The sequence below is a fragment of the Diabrotica undecimpunctata genome, chromosome 1 (assembly GCF_040954645.1).
Source record: "Diabrotica undecimpunctata isolate CICGRU chromosome 1, icDiaUnde3, whole genome shotgun sequence".
In the NCBI taxonomy this organism is placed as follows: domain Eukaryota; kingdom Metazoa; phylum Arthropoda; class Insecta; order Coleoptera; family Chrysomelidae; genus Diabrotica; species Diabrotica undecimpunctata.
Window position 1 is genome coordinate 16,562,883 of NC_092803.1, and position 19,528 is coordinate 16,582,410.

General features: G+C 34.1%; 1 protein-coding gene across 8 annotated transcripts in view; it reads left to right on the forward strand.

Moving 5' to 3' along the window:
- Positions 1-19,528, forward strand: part of LOC140445440 (uncharacterized) — a 54,105-nt gene that overhangs the window by 24,183 nt on the left and 10,394 nt on the right. For all 8 annotated transcript variants that reach the window (XM_072537503.1, XM_072537473.1, XM_072537495.1 and 5 more), the window contains one exon: positions 14,991-15,145. In XM_072537503.1, the coding sequence (XP_072393604.1) occupies positions 14,993-15,145 (153 nt within the window). In that variant the 5' untranslated portion in view covers positions 14,991-14,992. The remainder of the gene's footprint in view (positions 1-14,990; positions 15,146-19,528) is intronic.

Genomic DNA, 19,528 nt, shown 5'->3' on the forward strand with positions numbered 1-19,528 from the left:
TTGAGCATGTATTCGTAGCTGCTTTGTTGACTGTCAGCTATCTCGCTTCCTTTTAAAGGATCTTCCTAGTGGTCTGTTGATTTTGAAGCTCTTGCCATTCGGGCTATTTTTTTTCTGTCCATTCTAGTGGCATGCCGATTCCATTCTCGTCTTCTCTGTCTTCCCCAACTTAATATGTTTTATATGTTTTAAAGATCTCTTATTCATTGTTTTTCCAGTTATTGACCTGAATATTCTCATTTCTCATCTCTGATGTTTTTAATACATTCTTGGTAAGTCATTATCGGTCTTACACACGATTTATATAGACGTACTTTCCCTTCCAGTGTCTTATCTGTATTTCTCCAGATTTCATCCCTCACGCATGAATTCGGATACGTCAATCGCTTTGTTTGCTTGCTTTCCGACGTTCTCTTTAATATCTCCATAGCTAGATAGATCAACTCCAAGATATTTAAATCTCGAGACCTGTTTAATTATTTCATCGTTAATTATTATTTTGCATCTTCTGAGTTCCTTTACCACTACCAGGGATTTGCTATTAGCTATCTTCATACTGTAGTTCTGAGGCACTATGTTGAATGACTGTCGGGAATTGGTTATTATACATTGTTAAGGAGTTTTTAAAGAAATAAGATGTGGACCATTGGCCATAACATTTTATGGCATCGTTTTGGGTTGCTGGTCCCCTCATTTATCCACTTCTCCAATTGTTTTCTATCGTTCATCATTAACTGCGTTAAGCGTTAATCTCTAATCTAGTGATTTTTCTCTTTCTTTTCCTAAATCTGCATTTGATATATCCATATCTGTTGCGGTTAACATAGCAGTTTCAGTTTAGTTGTTCTTATCTTATATTTTCCATTATTGTTTCCAGTATTTTCCTTTTTTCATTGGCTCATTTCATTTGTACCAGCAACACAGTATTATCTGCATATATCTGTATGTTTTCACCCCTTATACAACTCAATTTACTCAATTAACTACTCCACATAACTATTTTCACCCTCACGCCTAAATTAATAATTATCTCTCCCTCTCTCTCCCTTTCTATTAATACAGGAAACAATGTCGTAGCACTTTTCGTTTAAATAAACTATCCGTCTTCAGGGAATTTACTAATGTTTCACTTCTTGTAGTCCTTTCTTAACGGCAGTATTCGGGCCCTTTTTCTAAATGTTATTATGTTGTCGATTTGTTATATTTGTAATCATTGGTTTTAAGAAGTGTCGTTTGAGAAGGGCTGAAAGGAAAGATATACAAGAGTGTGGTGAGGCTTGCGCTGGTGTACGGCAGTGAAGTGTGGCCTGTAAAGAGGTTTCAGGACAAGAAGATGGAGGTAGTTGAAATGAAAATGTTACGGTGGATGTTGGGTAAGACTAGAAAGGACAGGATCAGAAACGACTTGATTGGAGAAAGAGCCGGGGTGACTACAGTCTCAAAAAAAAAAATTTACGGACCAAGAATGCAATAGTTTGGTCATTTCAGGCGTAGAAATGAGAATTATTTGGGACGAAGGATAGGGCTGTTAGGAGTTGAGTGAAAGAGAGGTAGGGGAAAACCGAGAAGATGGAAGGACTGTTTGGCAGAGGACTTAAGAGAGAAAGTATTGTTCTGAAGCTATTTTCTTGTGGCATTTTAAATTAATTTATATTTAAATGAGAATAAGCCACAATTAAAGGTTAAAATACGTTTATTGACGTTTCAATTTCCACTTCGGAAATCGTTCTCAAAATACAAACATTAGTAAATTAAACAAAATTTGTTTAATTTACTAATGTTTGTATTTTGAGAACGATTACCGAAGTGGAAATTGAAACGTCAATAAACGTATTTTAACCTTTAAATGTGGCTTATTCCCATTTAAATATAAATTAATTTAAGAGAGAAAGGTTTAAATGAAAAACACACGATAGGCAAAAATAAGTGGCGCAGTAGCGTAAGGAACAGCGACAACTGAAAGGGGAAAAGCGGAGGAAGTAGAAGAAGATTTTTAGAACAAAATTATTGCAAAATATTTTGTTCTAATTAATGCAATACGCAAAGCAGCACACATTTCAATAATTCCAGAAAATCCATGTTCATATTATTCATATTTTATTCATTCCTACAAAGGAAGCAAAACTACAGTAGTTTTTATTAATTCCCATCCTGCGATGCACTAAACCATTTGGCAGGCGAGGTGTTTAAATTGCCCTCTAAATGAAATAAGATGTCAAGGTTTCAAACTAAACTACCACAGGCAAGTAGAACAAACCATTCAGAATCTTGCACGAAGGAAAACTTGGTCCCAAGTTTTCTGGAGGGAACAGTAAACTGACATATCGAAACTTCCACACAAAACGATCATAATTTTGAGGTGGTCAAAGAATTCAAATACCTAGGAGCAACAATTACCACTGAAAACACAGGAGAACGGGAGGTTGAAATACGAATACTGGCGGGGAATAAATCATTCTTTGCCATTCAACATCTAATGAGGTCAAAGCTTCTGTCAAGGCGTGCCAAAATCCAAATGTACAAAACCATAATACGACCAGCAGTGACATATGGAAGTGAAACATGGACATTGAGAAAGAAAGAAATCAATAAGCTATTAGTATGGGAATGCAAAATCCTGCGAATTATATATGGTCCTTGCAGGGACACCGTGACAAATGAATGGAGGAGCAGATACAACAATGAAATAGAGACTCTCATCGGGAAAGGAACCATCGTAAGATACATAAAAGCCAATAGATTAAGATGGGCAGGCCACGTGGTACGGAGTGATGACGACAGACTGATTAGCAATGTGTTTTGGGAAAGACCAGATGGTAGAAGATCGACAGGAAGGCCTAGAAAAAGATGGAAAGACGCAGTCAGGGAAGACCTGGAGAAGATGGAAGTAAGGCCATGGGAAATAATAGCACAGGATCGGAATCAATGGAAGGCAATAGTAAACGCGGCAAAAACTCACGAAGAGTTGTAAAAGCCAATGATGATGATGATGACACACATTAAAGATACATCAGAACAATAAAACTACTAGTAAGAACACTACACTTAGACGATAAACTCCTAGATTTAAAAGAGGAATTAAGAGATATAGACCGGGACTTATTAGGTCTTAAAATCAGGCCACATGCTTTACACAAATGGCAACATGTAAAACTTAAAATGGTAGCATTGGCTTAGTCATCCATAAATACACGTACAAAGTAAATTGGATATCAAGCAATTGTCAGGGAGAATGATATAGGTACATAACAATTACACTGAACAATATATATAAAATGAAAGTTATATAAAAGAATTCGAATACTTCTATGAAGAATTGACAACATCAGTATCGGAAGCCAAATGTAATTTTACTTTTCTTACAGGAGACTTCAATGACAAGGTAGGAACTCAAATTGATGATGCAGAAACGGTAATATAAAATCACGGTTTAGAAGATCGAAACGAGAAAGGTCGTTTATTAAATTTTCTTCATAACTATTAATTGTATTTAATGAATAGCTTCTTCCAATAGAAACTACGTAGACGATAGACATGGGTAAGCCCAAATGGAAATATTTATATACCTACTTCTGAACTGCAAGCCCTCATCTCTTGCCGTACTGCTGAACCATAGGTTGATCAAACACCAGCATATTCTAGTTTTAATAGCAAATTCATTTAGAATTTTAAATTACTACGTTGTCACCTCGGGGGAACAAATAAGGGTCTAACCACCTTCTGATATCCCCGGGTGCTCTGCAGAGGGCTTCGAATATACTGTCGAGAGCTCCTCTACTTAAGTCCATTTTCGGGTTATGGACTTGGAAAATATTTATCTTCGGTGTCTTGCCTTGAAAAAGGCAAGATATTTCTTACATGACAATTTCTTGGTCGAAATAAAAACACCAAGTTAAGTTGAAACTATTCTCAGCCACAGAGTATGGAAAATAAATACAGGAAGCAGAGCCCCGAGAGCACTAAGCTCTCGGAGAGCCCGTGAGGGACTGACCTGGCTGACCTGAAAATCGCCAATATTTATATGCGCTGTTCGAGCGATAAATAGGGATTTCCAGGTAAAGAGCCAATGGGAAAATTCGAGGCGGGGCGATGCGCATCGAAATGCGTACTAGTCCACAGACTATGGCATTCGATGACAACGTTACCCTTTTTGTGTTTCTGGCCAGAGCAGGACCTAAACCATCGTCCGCTAAAGTATTCGACAGTAAAGCGAGAGCCAAGCGCCTGGACCGCTTGACTCTCTGACCGATCTAAATAGAAAGATAAAAATGAAATGGATTTCTTTATTACAACACATAAAGGTACGGCACAGTTGCAGATACACGGGCAGGGAAAATCGGGAAATTTGTCTCCCAACAAGGTCCAAAATTAAAGAAAACCTATTATTTATGTCTTTGTCATTTGTTACCTATGTCGTTTGGGTTTATCTTTTTTATGGTGTTTGTTGTTTCATTGGAAATCCCCCCTTTAGGCAAATATCTAGATCTGTCACTGGTTTGGCATTGGTAGTGACCATCGAGCAGTAAGAGCCACAGCAAAGTTCAACTTAAAAAAATGAAAGAACAGGATTAATAAAGAATAAGGGAAATGATAAAATGGAGTAAATCAGAAAAACAAATGATTTTGTGCAATCTATAAATGTGTCCTTATCCTCTTTCGACGGACGTTAAAACGGTAAATAATGCAGTCACAGGAGCGCTAATAACTGCATAAAAAAAGTATTGTGTTAGATCACCAAGAAAAGAAGACGTACCGAGTAAGAAAATTAAAAAACTCATTAAAGAAGAATTAAACTTTGGGGTATACCGATGAAACTTATAAGATTTAAAAGATAAATTCGCAGTGGTTGGCTGTATGCCATAGTTTAAAAAAACTTACGATGAAGTAAAAATTTTTGTAAAATGGTAAAAAAATTTATTATTAAAATTTTTAAAAATTATCCAAAATGGATTTACAAATTTTCAGAACGTTTTCGATCCTATCAAATCATCCTCAGTGAAAATCTAGCCACATGGTTCAAATGCCCCTAAATTTCATAATATTAATAATTGACATAAGTAATAAGACACTAGGTTCATGTTAAAGAACTACATTTTTTAAGGAAACGTACAATTTCCCAGCTAGAAAAAGGGAACCTTATGTCCTGAGAGGTAACAATCACCAACAAACTTATAAGACTTGTAACGGTTGATTGGAGGGGATGAGATAGTTAGATTTAATGCCTCTCACTTACACAAATCCGCTACAAAATATATACAAAAATATTAGAGATAATGTTAATGCTTGTAGAGACTTCTTCTTCTCATGGCGCCGTCTCCTTTCGAAGGTTGGCGATCCAAATGGCAATTGTAGTTTTGGAAACTGCTGCGCGAAAAGTTTCTGCGGATAAGCGGTCGAAACATCTCCTTAGGTCTTTCAGCCACGAGTTCTGGCGTCTTCCTACTTTTCTTTTGCCCCGTGCTTTTCCTTCCAGTATAACTTGAAGTAATTCATATCTTTCGCCTCTCAACACGTGACCCAAGTATTGCATTTTCCTCTCTTTGATTACTCTTGGTAATTCTTTTTGTTTACACATGCGACGAAGTACCTCAATATTAGTAACTTGTAGAGACTACACAGATTTGAAAGATAGACAAATTAAAAATCACCTTCGTCTTCAGACTGATAATAGGAAGAACATAGAAGAGGAATTATTTGACACATTCGTAGACTTACAGTTTAATAAGGACAGAAACAATATGGAATATAATTAAAATTATATGTACAGTGTACAGCGTATACATCATCAAATTTTACATCAAATTATTTTATATAATTTATGCAATGGTGCACATAAAAGTATTTTCGTTTGAAATATATATTATTATCTCAAACATGTATTAAAAACAAATAGTCATCGGCTAGTCATCGATGAACAAAATTAATTGCACTCCAAGTTTACTATGTGTTTTGTAAATATTGATTTAACTATATAATTTCTTGAGAATTTTGAAAATGCGTATCTCTAGATCTAGAACAAAAGATTAATATAACTGTCATTATAATTCATTGCGTATAAATGCATATTAGTGATAAGTTGTTGAACTTCCTGTTTGGTTAAAAATTTTCTCGGAATGTATTAATAGGGTATTATGTTTGATATCAGTTCAGGAATTAATCTTTATACCTGCGTTTATAAAAATTTAAGGTTGATGTGCACCCCCCAAAAGACAAACTGTAAATTCAAAAAATTTGAAAAAATTTGAGAAGGTATATGTGATAACTAGAAGTATTTTGACAACTTTTAAGCAAACTTCATGTTTTCGTTTTTGAAAAAACTCAAAAAAACTACTTTTTTCCAAGTATAAAGCGGGAAAACCAAACATAGGATTCTGTTAATTTTTTTACAGCATCAAGATATAATTATAAGAAATACTCATGAATTTTTTGAAAATTTTTGAATTTACAGTTTTGTCCCAATAGGAAAAAGTAATATGTTTCGGCTTATAACAAAGTTACCGGTAAGAAACCGAAAATTTTTTTAATAACAACATATATAAAACTGTAAAAGTGGAAAATATTTGCAATAAAACGTTAAATATTTTTTCCTAAACATATGAAAAATCGCGTTAAACAAGAATTATGTCTTGAACTACCGCCTTCAAATTGTAATGTAGGGAGATGGCTCCATCTGAAACAATGGTAGTATTTATCATCGATAGATAGCATTACGTTCGGCTTCGAAACGCTTCAAACTAAACGTCATACTAACAGGGTTGCCATATCAATTACTTTGTACAACACTTTGGCAGATTATAACAAAATTTATTATAAATGTTATCGGTTTGAATTTTGAACCGGTCATGCTGAAACTTACAGAGTTACACAATAGTAGATACTGCAACTTTTATTTTGAAAGTACGATATTATAAAATTTACACTTTATAAGTAATATATCTATAAAAAACCTATTTAGTTTTACAAAACTATTTAGGCAATTTTAGTTAATTATTTTAGTATTTATAAACAATAGTGCTCCTTGCATAACCAGTGGCGTACTCACAATTTTTCTGAGGGTTAGGTTTTGAAATTTTTTTATGCTACCTCCATTGTGAGTCCCTAAAATTTGGGTTTTATTTTAATTTAAAGTACTAAAGATAGCAGTGCCAAAGATTCAGGTATTTATTATCCTGCCTACCAACTAAAACCACCCTCTCTTACGTGTGTGCATTTGACTGTCGCACGTACCGTACTCCGAAAGGAGTGTGGAGGCACGTACCGTACTCCGAAAGAGGTGGGGAGGTCACTGTAAGACTGACGACACTCACTTTTTGGGACACTCAGTTCTCTTATCTAAATCTTATCTATTGTTCTAAAGCGCTTTTCTTGTGGCATTTTAAAGTAATTACTATTTTAATGGGAATAAGCCACAATTGAAGGTTAAAATAAGTTTATTAATGTTTGACATTAATCCAACTTGTAAATACAATACATACATACAATATCGCCGTATTCCCGTTCTTTTCCGCCAATCCTGCCGGTTTAAGGCATGCTCCTCCTCCAGACCTTTTGATTCCATCCCTCTTCTAATTCCTTCATTCCATGAGCGTCAAGTTCTATCTCTTTTTCTTCTTCCAGGGGGCTTCAATTTGTGAAGTTTTTGGGGCCAAAGTTCGTCAGGCATTCTCAATAGGTGTCCAAACCATTTTGAACCTCTTCTTTCTATTCTGTCAATGACCGTTTCTGTAGCATTCATCTTATTTCTTATATATTCGTTGGTCTTCCTTTCCTGCCTTGATGTTCTAGCACTTCTTCTCAAATAATCCATTTCAACTGCTAACAATCTTCTCTTCAGGTCTGCATTAATTGTCCATACTTCAAAGCCATAACAAATAACTGATTCAACCATGGTTTGCCCTATTCTTTTTTTGTTCCTTTAGGAAATCTTGAGATCCCACCATAAGGAGTTCAGACATCCTACAATTTTACGTCTTTGATAAATTCGGTGTTTAATTTCGGTTTCTCCCAACTGTCCTGAAACAAATCCCTGTTTTCTTCATGCTGACTTGTAACTCCCATTTTACATATTCTCTGTATAGACGCTTCATCATAAATTCTAGATCATAAGAATCTTGAGCTAGAACGACTTGGTCATCCGCAAAGTTTAGGGAGAACACTACGTAATTTCCTATGTGGATTCCCACTATTCTTTTTTCCATTAATTGTTGGAGTACAAACAAGTTATCAGTGCAAGATCAAAGATCAAAGATTCAAACGTCAATAAACTCATTTTAACCTTCAATTCCGGCTTATTCCCATTAAAATAGTAATCCAGTCGTTGGCCCGGTTGGTGTTTCCTTTATTCTTCTTTCTTTTTAATGACTGCTCGGATGTAATTGTGAACACTATTCCATCCCTCCGTACTTCCCGCCATCTTCACGATTATCTCTCTTACAGTCACAGGGTTTATACCTATTTCGTTATACATTCTGTTTTTCTTCACTGTACATCTATGATACTCCAGCATTGTGTGAGTAACAATGTTGGAATATTCGCAGTATAGGCATTTATCTGTATCTGTCTTTCTGAACATGTGAAGATACGCCCTAAAACAGACAATCTAACCAGTCTACTTAGGCTCGGGATCAGCATCTTGATCCACTGGGCAACATCTGCCTTATTGTTCTCCTCTTCTTGCCATCTTTCCATTGATCTTTCGCTTTCTTCTTTTTTTATAGCTGTTGTCAAATGCTCTATTTTGTGAAATGTGTCTTTTCTACTGCTAGCACATGCAGAGACATGCAACCCGTGATAGTCCACAATGTCTACGACCTGTCTACTTTTGTCATAAGCCTAATATTAGGTATCTATATCTAAATATAACGAAAAATATTATTAATTATTGTGTATTTATACAATAATTATTATGTTCTACATATTTAACGTGGTAATTTAATTATTCAATTAGCGTTTTGAATTTTTTGTATTGTATGTGAAAGACAAGTTACATTTTCCTACTATTCTTTATATATTTTTTACTTTATATGCTCTGGGGAAGGGGGGTGTAACCCCCTTATTTTGTATATTTTGTATTGTGTTGTATGCATTGTATATTAAAATATACTCGCTATATATCGCTACTTCAATACAAAAGAGCCACAGACTGGTAATTGTAAAATTAAGTACATTTACTTTCGAAATATAATAAACACTAGAGAGCTCGCCCTGTGGACAAGGCATTACAGCCTGCAAGTCATATACTGCAACTATAAATATCTCAGTAACTTTTTGTTTGTCTTTTTCTTTTTCTGATCTTGAAAGAATTTTCTCTTTCATCTGGTTTTTGTTTCGCTTGTAAACTTGGTTTATCGTCAGCATTATTAGAGAATGTACATTCTTCACACTGGTCTTTCTTGGGCTGACAGGAGATATTAAAGTCTATCACAAAAATGTCATCATGCATTTGGTGTGGAATATATTGTTTATCCTCAGAAACACATTTAGTAACATAATTTCGGTGTAAAGCAGCAATGGTAAGACCGCTCTCTATATATTCGCGTTTAGAACGAGATCTACAATAATGGCTCTCGATTCTCGGAATGGAGTTAATATGAACCCCGACGTCGTCGTAGAGATGGATTAATCTGGTGATGATTATTGTGTCTTCCTCTAAGATCTTCATCCTGAATGCCTTTGACAGTACAGTTATTGTTCTTTTTCACAACAGATCTGATGGTTTTCTCGGAAATATCTAGGGTATTCATGAAGAATATTTTGCATACTCTCTTACGTTCAGTACCTAAAGGCAAATGTATGCGTTGTTAAAATTTTTGCGTGTACTGTCAACGCGTATAATATAACGATACTTTGGTACAATATAGACTTTTTATTAGATATCAGAGCTGGGAACAAATTAATTACAATTAAAAATTGAGTATGCACTTTACTTAAAAGTAAATGTAATTAATTTCCCTCTGTAGCTGTGATGTGATCGTTATATTTTCTTTTTCGAGATAAAAATGTGATTACTTTTCACTACGGTATTAAGAAGCCTAAACAAAATTAAAATAAAAATACAATCAGTCCCATTAAAAATAATGACCTAATTTGATGAAGAACAAACAAACAATAAACAAATGAACTAATTTGATAAAAACGAAGACATAGTAAAATGTATTAATCCATAAAGACTGAGATAGTAATTTTTAACTATCAACAAAAATGTAATATAATATGATGTACCAATTTAATGGTAATATGATATTCACAGATATAGCAGCAATAATTTCTTTGTCGATAAAATTGTTTAGATAATTATTATATTCCGAGTGACACAGCAGAGCAGTAAAGTATTATACATAAAGATGGTGTTAAAGATATCTCTGCTTACTTGGTCTACTAATATAAGTTAAAGTGTAGGTATTTGATATTTACTGTTTACACAACTTGGCAACTCAGCCAATTGATATAATGATAGAAAACTGCAATTTATGTTCGGGTTTGGAAATATCACAGAGTCATCAAGTAGAAATCTACGATTAAGTTAAAAAAATTACCACAGTAGTATGCCGCAGTAGAGCCATCTCTAGGATCAGAAACAAATTAATCGAGGGTGAAGATCAACCTTAAAGATTGAAAACATTTACCTGGGTTGTTTTAAATTATTTTAACTGGGTAACTGAGTTTTAGAAATTTTGTCTCGTATTGTGTGGCGATATTCTAAATTAAGACAAATTGTGACGGTCTTAGATGGTTATTAATAATGAAAAAATTCGTGAGCCACAAAATTTTTGGCTTTTGGATCTCTGTGTTCAAGCTCCTGAGTTCAAATGAGTCGCGTTTCTGCTCTCCTCTGTTGGTTTTTCTTTCTTTTTTTTTTGAGCTATATGTATATGAATCAAATTATCACGCGATCAAAATCTATAAGCAGATCATAAAAATCTGTTAGAGAAGACTTTCTTCTTGTTCTTCTTCGTCCTCTTTATAAACAATTCTACTTGTGCATTGGCGGTAATACCTCTATAGCGGCGGGCGAACTTTCGACACCAAATTGTCTTTGTACCTGGGGTAATCGAAGGGTCAAATTTTATTATAGGAAATTTCAACACCGCGGCGTAAAGCAGGTAGGTAGGTAATTAGCGGCGATGGACATTTGCACCCAAGCAGGACAAGCGGGTTTTCCCAATATTTATTGTCACGGCGGGGGGCGTGGCACTTGTGTACTTGTGACTAAATTATTTCAGTTGTAATTTATTTCTTGTTTGACGTTGACTTCATTCGTTCTCGAAACAGAAATTTTTTAAAAGCGGCGAGATATTTTGGCGCTGCATCCAAAGAAACACTAAGTGTTCCGCAAAAGTGTTTACAATAGGCTGTGAGGACCTCACCATCACAAGAAGTGATTTGGTACATAATCATGAAGCCGATCCAAAAAAGCTTGAAGTAAAGATGGTAACCAATGCATGTAAAAGAAAAGCCCAAGAGGACATATCGGAAAAGCCTGCCAAAATTACAAGAACTGCTGTTGCTGAGTGTGATGCCAATTTGCTGACGGTTCCTGACATAGCTAGCATAAGAAAGAACATTTACAACTGTCGTCGTAAACTGTTACCAGGTCCGTTACCAAGAAGCATATCAGAAGTCCATAACGCGGTTAGTAATTATTCTCCTAAAACCTGTCGCAATGAAAGTTTTTTGTTTTTAAATCATCCTGAATTAATTTTAATTGTATTTTCATGCGAGACAAATATTCGTTTGTTGTGTAAATTAAAAACTTTGTATATGGATGGTACATTTTCATACAGTACCAAATATTTTCTACAATTATTTACTATACATGGCTTGGAAAATGGACATTATGTTTCTTTAGCATACTGTTTGTTAAAGGACAAATTGTCAATGACATACAAAAATTTATTTTCTTTATTAAGGTCTAAGATTTTTGAAACATTTTAATTATCATTAGAGCCAACTGAAATATTTGTGGACTTTAAAAAGCAATTCACTGTGCTTTATTGTATATGTGGCCCAATGCAAAAATTAGTGGATGCCGTTTTACCTTACACCAAAACTGGTTTAAAAAAATTCAATCTTTGGGTTTGGTACAAGAATATAAGGATACAAATTCAGAAATTGGAAAATGGTTAAGGCATACGTTTGGTTTAACTTATTTAAATCCAGCAGAAGTTGAAGAATGCTTTCTTTATGATTTAATGTCATATAAACCTATAAACGCAACACTTGATATATATGCAGATTATTTACTGGAAAATTACATTTTCGATAGCGCTCTATTTCCACCACACATATGGTCTAATCAGAATCCGTCTATTGCGAGGACCACAAATGCCTGTGAATCCTTTCATTCGAGATTTAATTCTTCTTTTTATTCAACACATCCTTCTATTTTTATTTTTATTGAAAAATTAAAACAATTTCAAGTAGACACTTATGTCAAAATAAATAGTTTATATATACCAGCAAAAATCAAAGATACTACTGTTAAGGCTAAATTGGCATTTTTGGAGAAAATGATGGATAAACTACGATCCCAACAAATACGTAGGTTAGATTTTATAAAAGCTGTATCTTATCATTCCTCTAATAGCAAATAAATCATTGTATACAAGTATATTAACGGTAAAATGTACAAAAATTAGGTACTAGTTGTATTATATTTAGATATTATTACAGTTATAAAGAAATAAAATGCACATTACTTTTATTAAAATAAATAAAATAATTAATTATGGTATTTTATTTATGTCGCAGCTATATTTATTTGGTGTCGAATATACCTGTAAGATAAAAACGGGAATTGGGGCTGGTGTCGAAAATTGCCATTAAATTTTAGTCGCTACCTGCTTAGTGTCGAAATTTCCTACGCCCCTCTATAGAAGGTTAGCACTTCTTTTTTTTTACATGGTCCTCCGATACTTCTGCCGATTGGTGATTTATCTCTTGCTATTTTGACGACACAGGTCTCCCATATTCTGCTTATGTGGTTATTTCATTCTTTTTTTCTATTTAGTGCCCATTCATTTATACACTGTACGTTAAATTTTCTTCTAATGTGTTCACTTCTCTTTTGAGCTCTCAACGCATTTCCTGTAATTTTTCTCAGTACTCTCATCTCTGCCATTTTCAGTATCCTTTGTGTTGTGGCTGTGTCAGATCTTGTTTCTGAGTCTTATTGGTCTTCCACTGGCTTTAAATTCTTAACTTCATCTCAGTCTTAATGTGTCTCTTTCACCATATAATGTTATAAAGGCATCCTGCCAGTCTATTTGCTTCTTGTACTTAATCTCTCACTTCTTTGTCCAGGTCTTCATAGCTGGACAGTGTAATTTCAAGGTATTTTATTTCCATTACTTGTACTTACTGATGCCATCAATTTCTATATCTGGTTGGTTCTTTGCTAATTACTATTGTTTTAGTTTTCTAAGATGAGATTGTCATATTAAATTCGTTTCCTCTTTTGGAAAATCTGTGGACCAGTCTTTGCAGACTATATTCATCTTGGGCTATGAATATTGCGTCGTTTGCGTAACAGAGTATTTTTATTTCTTTGTCTCCCATTCTGTATCCTATTCCTTTAATAACGCTTTTGATAATTTCATCCATCATTCAATTTAAGGCTTAATAAGTCCTGTTTTATTCCGCTGCCTATTTCTATAGGTTTTGTAAGTTGTCCACCTATTCTGAGTTCCATTTTGTTGTTTTGGTAGATGTTTTCAATAGCTTTTATGATATTTAGGAAAACTTCTCTATTATATGGAAGATGGATAACATCTTTGAGTCTTACTCTGTCAAATGCTTTCTTTAAGTCAATCAAGCACAGAAATGCTGGTCTATTATACTTTAATGATTTCTCAGTAATTTGTTTTATGACGAATATTGCATATGTACACGATCTTCCGGAACAAAAACCTTTTTTCTATCTGCTAAACTTAGTCTCTGATTCATTAGTTCTTGTAAAATTTTAGTTTTAGGGTGGTATATAAAAAGTTTATACCTCTGTAGCTTTCTGGCTGTTTTTATCTCATTTTTTGAATAGTAAAATTTGAATAGTATTTTGTTGTTTTAAAATTGTATTAATTAATGTTGGTAATTGTTCTATCACTGCTTTCACGGTCACAATATTTCAGTTATTCGTTTGGTATCCCGTCTTTACCTGCTGGTTTTCTATTCGTCAGCTGTTTAAGTATTTTACGAACTCCTGTATATTTACATTAAGTTGTTCATTTGTGGTAATTTCTGATGTTTACGGTTTGTTCGTAGCGTCGTTTGTTCTTCCTCTGTATAAAGCTTTGAGAAGTCTTTAGATATACGAATTGTAGTTAATTTATCAACTTCCTTATGTATTGGAAAAATATATCTTTATTATCTTAGTGTCGCACAGCTTATTAAGAGCCGCAACCAAACCTTGACCACGAGTTGATCTTCTCCAGAAGCGTTACCGTTTCTCAACGGCGTGAGTGTTTTTTCTACCTCTTCCAAACCTGGCCGCTCAATCTGCGGTTCTGTTACAATAACTGTCCTCTGGTCTGAAGTTTGTCTCGAATTATTCGGCAGTCTCCAAATGTTACAATTGCCTCATTTTCCTTCACAAGAATTCTTCTCTCTCTGTGTATTTACAGGCGTTTTTTCATGTTTGAAACCAGTGATTCACTTCCTTTATCGCACTTTTAAAATTTCCTAGCTTCAGTCTTTTGGTTTAGACTTTCAGTTTATCTAACACGATACCCTAAACAAAATTTGTTCTTTTTGCAAGAGCCTATTTGGGACCCAGCGAGAGTTTTAGGACTGTTTTGTAAAATATTACCATGTAGTCGTCATTTAATATTATTAGAAAACTGATAACATTAAATTTATTATATTGTTTAAACTTTATAATGCACCTTAAAAAATTGTTTCTGCGTAAATAAACTATTGACACACTATTGACAGTATAATGACGGCGTTCGTTCGTGAAACATCTTTTTCAAAATGTAATTCTAAACAATTTTTAGATATGATGCAACCCAGTACTTCGAGGGAGTCCTGGGACTTTCCATGGCAAAACAAAATGAGGAAAAAAATACCCAAGGTGATCTCCCCGAAAGAAAAAGGCAGACACGCCGGAGAAGTCTGTTTTCTGATGTGTTTTTTACGTCTTCTTATGTTAGTAAGTAAGGAATAATCATAGAAATTCTAGTAAATAATATAGAAACATGATATATAAAGATTGTTCGATAACTAAGTAGTCTACCTAATAAAACTTAAGGTTTTTTCGACAAAATAGAGTTATTTTTCAATATAGTCTTCAGCTCGCTTAACACACTTAACTATAAATGAGCAATGCCTTCTGGAATATTGATCTTACCGTTCTATCAAATATGAGGAATAGAGTGAAAAATTCAAAAGCTAGTACAGTAAGGTCTCGTGTTATGCGGTGGATACGTTCCACAGAAAAGCTCATATAAAAAAATCGCATAAAAAAGTCATTACTTGCCTTAAAAAAGTAGGGATACATTCCGCAGCCTTCTAAAAGTACATAAAACCAAAACTTCTTCTTCTTCTACTTCTTGGAGATTTTTTGATCTGTTTAATTCTGAAGCTGCCTCTGGTTAATTTCCTAGGAGGTAGATTGCCAACTATTCCTCCAACTTTTAGGTGGTCTTCCGGGAGGTCTTGAGCCGGGCGGGTTGTTTTCTAGGGCAATTTTTGGGAGTCTATTCTCATCCATTCGTCTTACATGACTGTACCGCATCCTTTTACACTGCCTCTTCTTTAAATTAGTTCCTCAATCCAGATTGCGATGGCTCTTTCTGTTTTTTCTAATAATACATCCCTTGAGTGAGATGAAAATTTGGCGCTTAATCATCATTCAATCTTCGCTTATCCACTGCTGGACATAGATCTCCCTCATAATTTTCCATCTATTTCGATCTTGTGCCTCTTGCATCCAATTCCTATGACAACGTTTTAGATCGTCAGTCCAACGTGTTGGTGGACGACCTCTACTTCGGTAGGCATCATCTCTTGGTCTCCATTCCAGTATCCGCTTTGTCCATCTATTGTCTGTCATTCGAGCCACGTGACCTGCCCAGTTCCATTTTAGTGTTGCTACTCTCTCTACTGCATCAGCCACTCCTGTTCTTTGTCGTAGCTGGCGATTTGGGATCTTGTCTCGTAGTGAAACCCCTAACATAGCACGCTCCATCGCCCTTTGACACACACGGATCTTTTGAACTGTTCTCCTTGTCATGGTCAACGTTTCGGCACCGTAAGTTAACACTTACAAAACACACTGATTAAACGTTTTTCTTTTAAGGCATATTGGTATATCAGACGATTTGAAAATATGGTTCAGCTTGCCGAAGGCTGCCCAAGTCAGTCTTATACGACGGAGAAGCTCAACGGTTTGGTTATCTTTTCCTATGCGAATCTCATGACCTAGGTATTTATATTCCATTACCTGGTCTATGGATCTTGTTCCTACGCATATATCTTCGCTGACTACAAGATTTGTCATCATCTGGGTTTTAGATATATTTATATTCAATCCCCCTTCTAGCGAGGAAAGGTAGAGCTGATTTAAAAGTTCTTTGGCCTCATCTATCCTATCAGCTATTAGTACAATATCATCTGCAAACCTTAGATGGCTAAGCTTTCTCCGTTTATGTTTATGCCATTGGCGCTTAATGCTGTACCAGAAATTATAGATTTCTTCAACTTCATTCTTCTTAATTGCTCTTACAATTGATTCGCCTTAATTAAAATGTTGTAATTGCCGTAGATCCTTCTCCTTTTCCTAAACGGTCTAAAATTGCAATTTTCGTTTCCAACGAAATTGTATGTCTTTGATGTTTTTTTTTCTCCATTGGGCCAAATAATATCTTAAAAAAAGAAATAAAAAAAATTAGACCTGCGATATTGAGATGGCAAAAACCTCTTCCAATGAAAAATAAAACTTTAAGATACTCACTTAAAACGTTTCAATTCGAAAACCGTGTTGCTTATTATACTGCAACTTGGAATCAGGAAAATTTTAAACAACTTATTATAAAACGAAGCACCGCTAAGAGAAAAATTATTTTAAAATACTAACAGGTTATACCTTTTAATGCGAAACTCGCAATGATGTAACAGGGACATTATGTAACAAGGGAATCCCCGAATTGCAGAGGCTCACTTTACTGACATCTGGATGTGAATAGTTAATATTTAAAGTTAATATTTAATTATAATAGTTAATAATAATTTTTTTTGATGAAATACAAACTGCACATACCTTACTGTATATGAGTTTTTATTAAAAGTACTTTCTTCTTTATCAAATGAGGCTTTCTCTATTTTATTTTGTCGCTAAGGTTTTGCAATAAATTAAAATAATACTCGCTATTCATGGAAATTACCTTGTTTGTTCTCTCCAGTTCGTTAATTTTTTAATTTTTGTAAAATATAATATATACAGTGCGTTTATTAATAGTTATTTAACCAACAAGTGTATTAATAAGGGCGATTAACAATTGAGATATTTTAACGCGAGCGCGTTAATGTTCGAGATTGTTAATCGCCATTTTAATTCACGAGTTCGTTACAAAACTTTTCCGTCGACTGTACTTTTCAGAAATAAAGATGTCTTAGTTTAAATTTTTATTTACTTAACGATAAACAACAATTTTTTCATGCAGTAAACTTAAAGATATTCCATTTGCAGTTTCTGCCACTTCTAGTGGAGTGTAATTAAACTCTTCGTCAATATCCATCTTTTGATTTTTCAAATACACAGAATTTTAAACAATAAAGTAAATAATGACATACAATGACAGATAGTACTAACAGCGGCTACTTCATTTTAAATTTTTTAGTGGGAATATAAATAGGTATATGTTTGGTTGCCTACACCACAGGTCACTGTCAATCACAGAGCGTTTAATTAATTTATGCAAGCAATGTATGTTGTGTTGCCTATAATGAAATCGTTCATTAATAGAAAATCATTCATTAATAGGGGCCATTAATCAATGATTTTGAGGGTGTTAAAATTGATCATAAATGCACGGTCGACGGAAAAAATAATTAATTCAGTAGATATAACTTACCTTAATATTTATGAAAATCACTTTTATTACTGTCATTTTAAAAGTTTTTTAAGATCTTTAAAAAAGTTTCTATGAAAAACTTACCGTTTTTCGCTTATTCAATATCATATGTTTGGATTTTTGTATACGATGAGTAAAAGTCTACTTTCTAACAACCATAACTTTGATAATATTAAGTTTACGGTAATAATAAAAAACAAGTCTGTTTATTGTATAAACTTCATTTTATATCCAAACAGGTTTCTTGAATTTTTCTTGAAAACCTAAATTTTTGGACTTATTCGCGAAAAGCCGTTTAAGATGCTTTTTGACGTGTAATTTGTGAACTTTCAGTCACGAATAACTCAAAAAATATTGACTTTGAGAAAAAACCCTGAAAAACATTCACTATTCTAGCGATTACCATGATTTGTTATTTGTTTCCAAACTTTTTCCGTCCCCTAGTTGGGGTGGTAACCACCCCCAGAGGAAAAGTACATATTGCCGTAGGGTAGATTTTGATCTTTAAGCAATTTTCTACCTACTTTCAAAATTTCAATCAAATCCATGGGTTTTCTACTATTTTTACCGTCATATCCTGGACTATATGCTTACTTTTAATGTAGTACTAAAATAATTAGAACGATTTAAAATCATCGGTGTTTTGTAATTTCGGTTCAAACAAGTATGCTCTAATGTTATCTATATCTATAAAATGTAAGATATGCGACATTCATTGTTATATTCATTATACCTGCATTATGGATTAATTATGAATTGTGGATTAATAAATAATCTCTGTTTATACATCTTTATTAAAGACAATAACATTAGATTATTATATTTACAAACTTTACATTCGTTCCAAATTAAACTATTAAAAAGTATTAAAAAATTATTTTATAGAATGATAAAGAAAATTCCTAGGAAAGAGTTTACATCATCTCTACGTTTCGCCATAAGATAGTTATCGAACAATACATACTTCCCCTTCAAAATTAATTGGACACGAAGTTTATGGAGACTAAAATATGGATATTAAAATCGAGTAATTTTTACTTGAACTCGAATAACAGCTCTCATCCCTTCTGTCATAGACTGGATCAAAGCAGCAATCTTTTGCGGCAAAATCCATTTACCAGCGCTTATTCTAACGCCACCAAAGTTTCAAACCTATAATTTTCCTAACAGTTCTTCCCAAATTGTCCCACAAATGCTCTATGGGGGTTAAGGTCTGAATTTCCAAGAGACCGGGATGGTACCCTAATACCTCTGTAAAGTACTCCGTTGTTACCGTGGCTATGTATGGCCGAGCATTATCCTGCACTAGAAGAAAATTTTCACCTACAAAATGCATATTCTTCTTCTTTAGGTGCCGTCTTCTTAGCGAAGGTTGGCGATGACCTCTACAAAATCTGCCCTATTTTGGGCTTTTCTTATTAAACTTTGAAAGTCTAATCCTGTCCAATCTTTGATGTTGC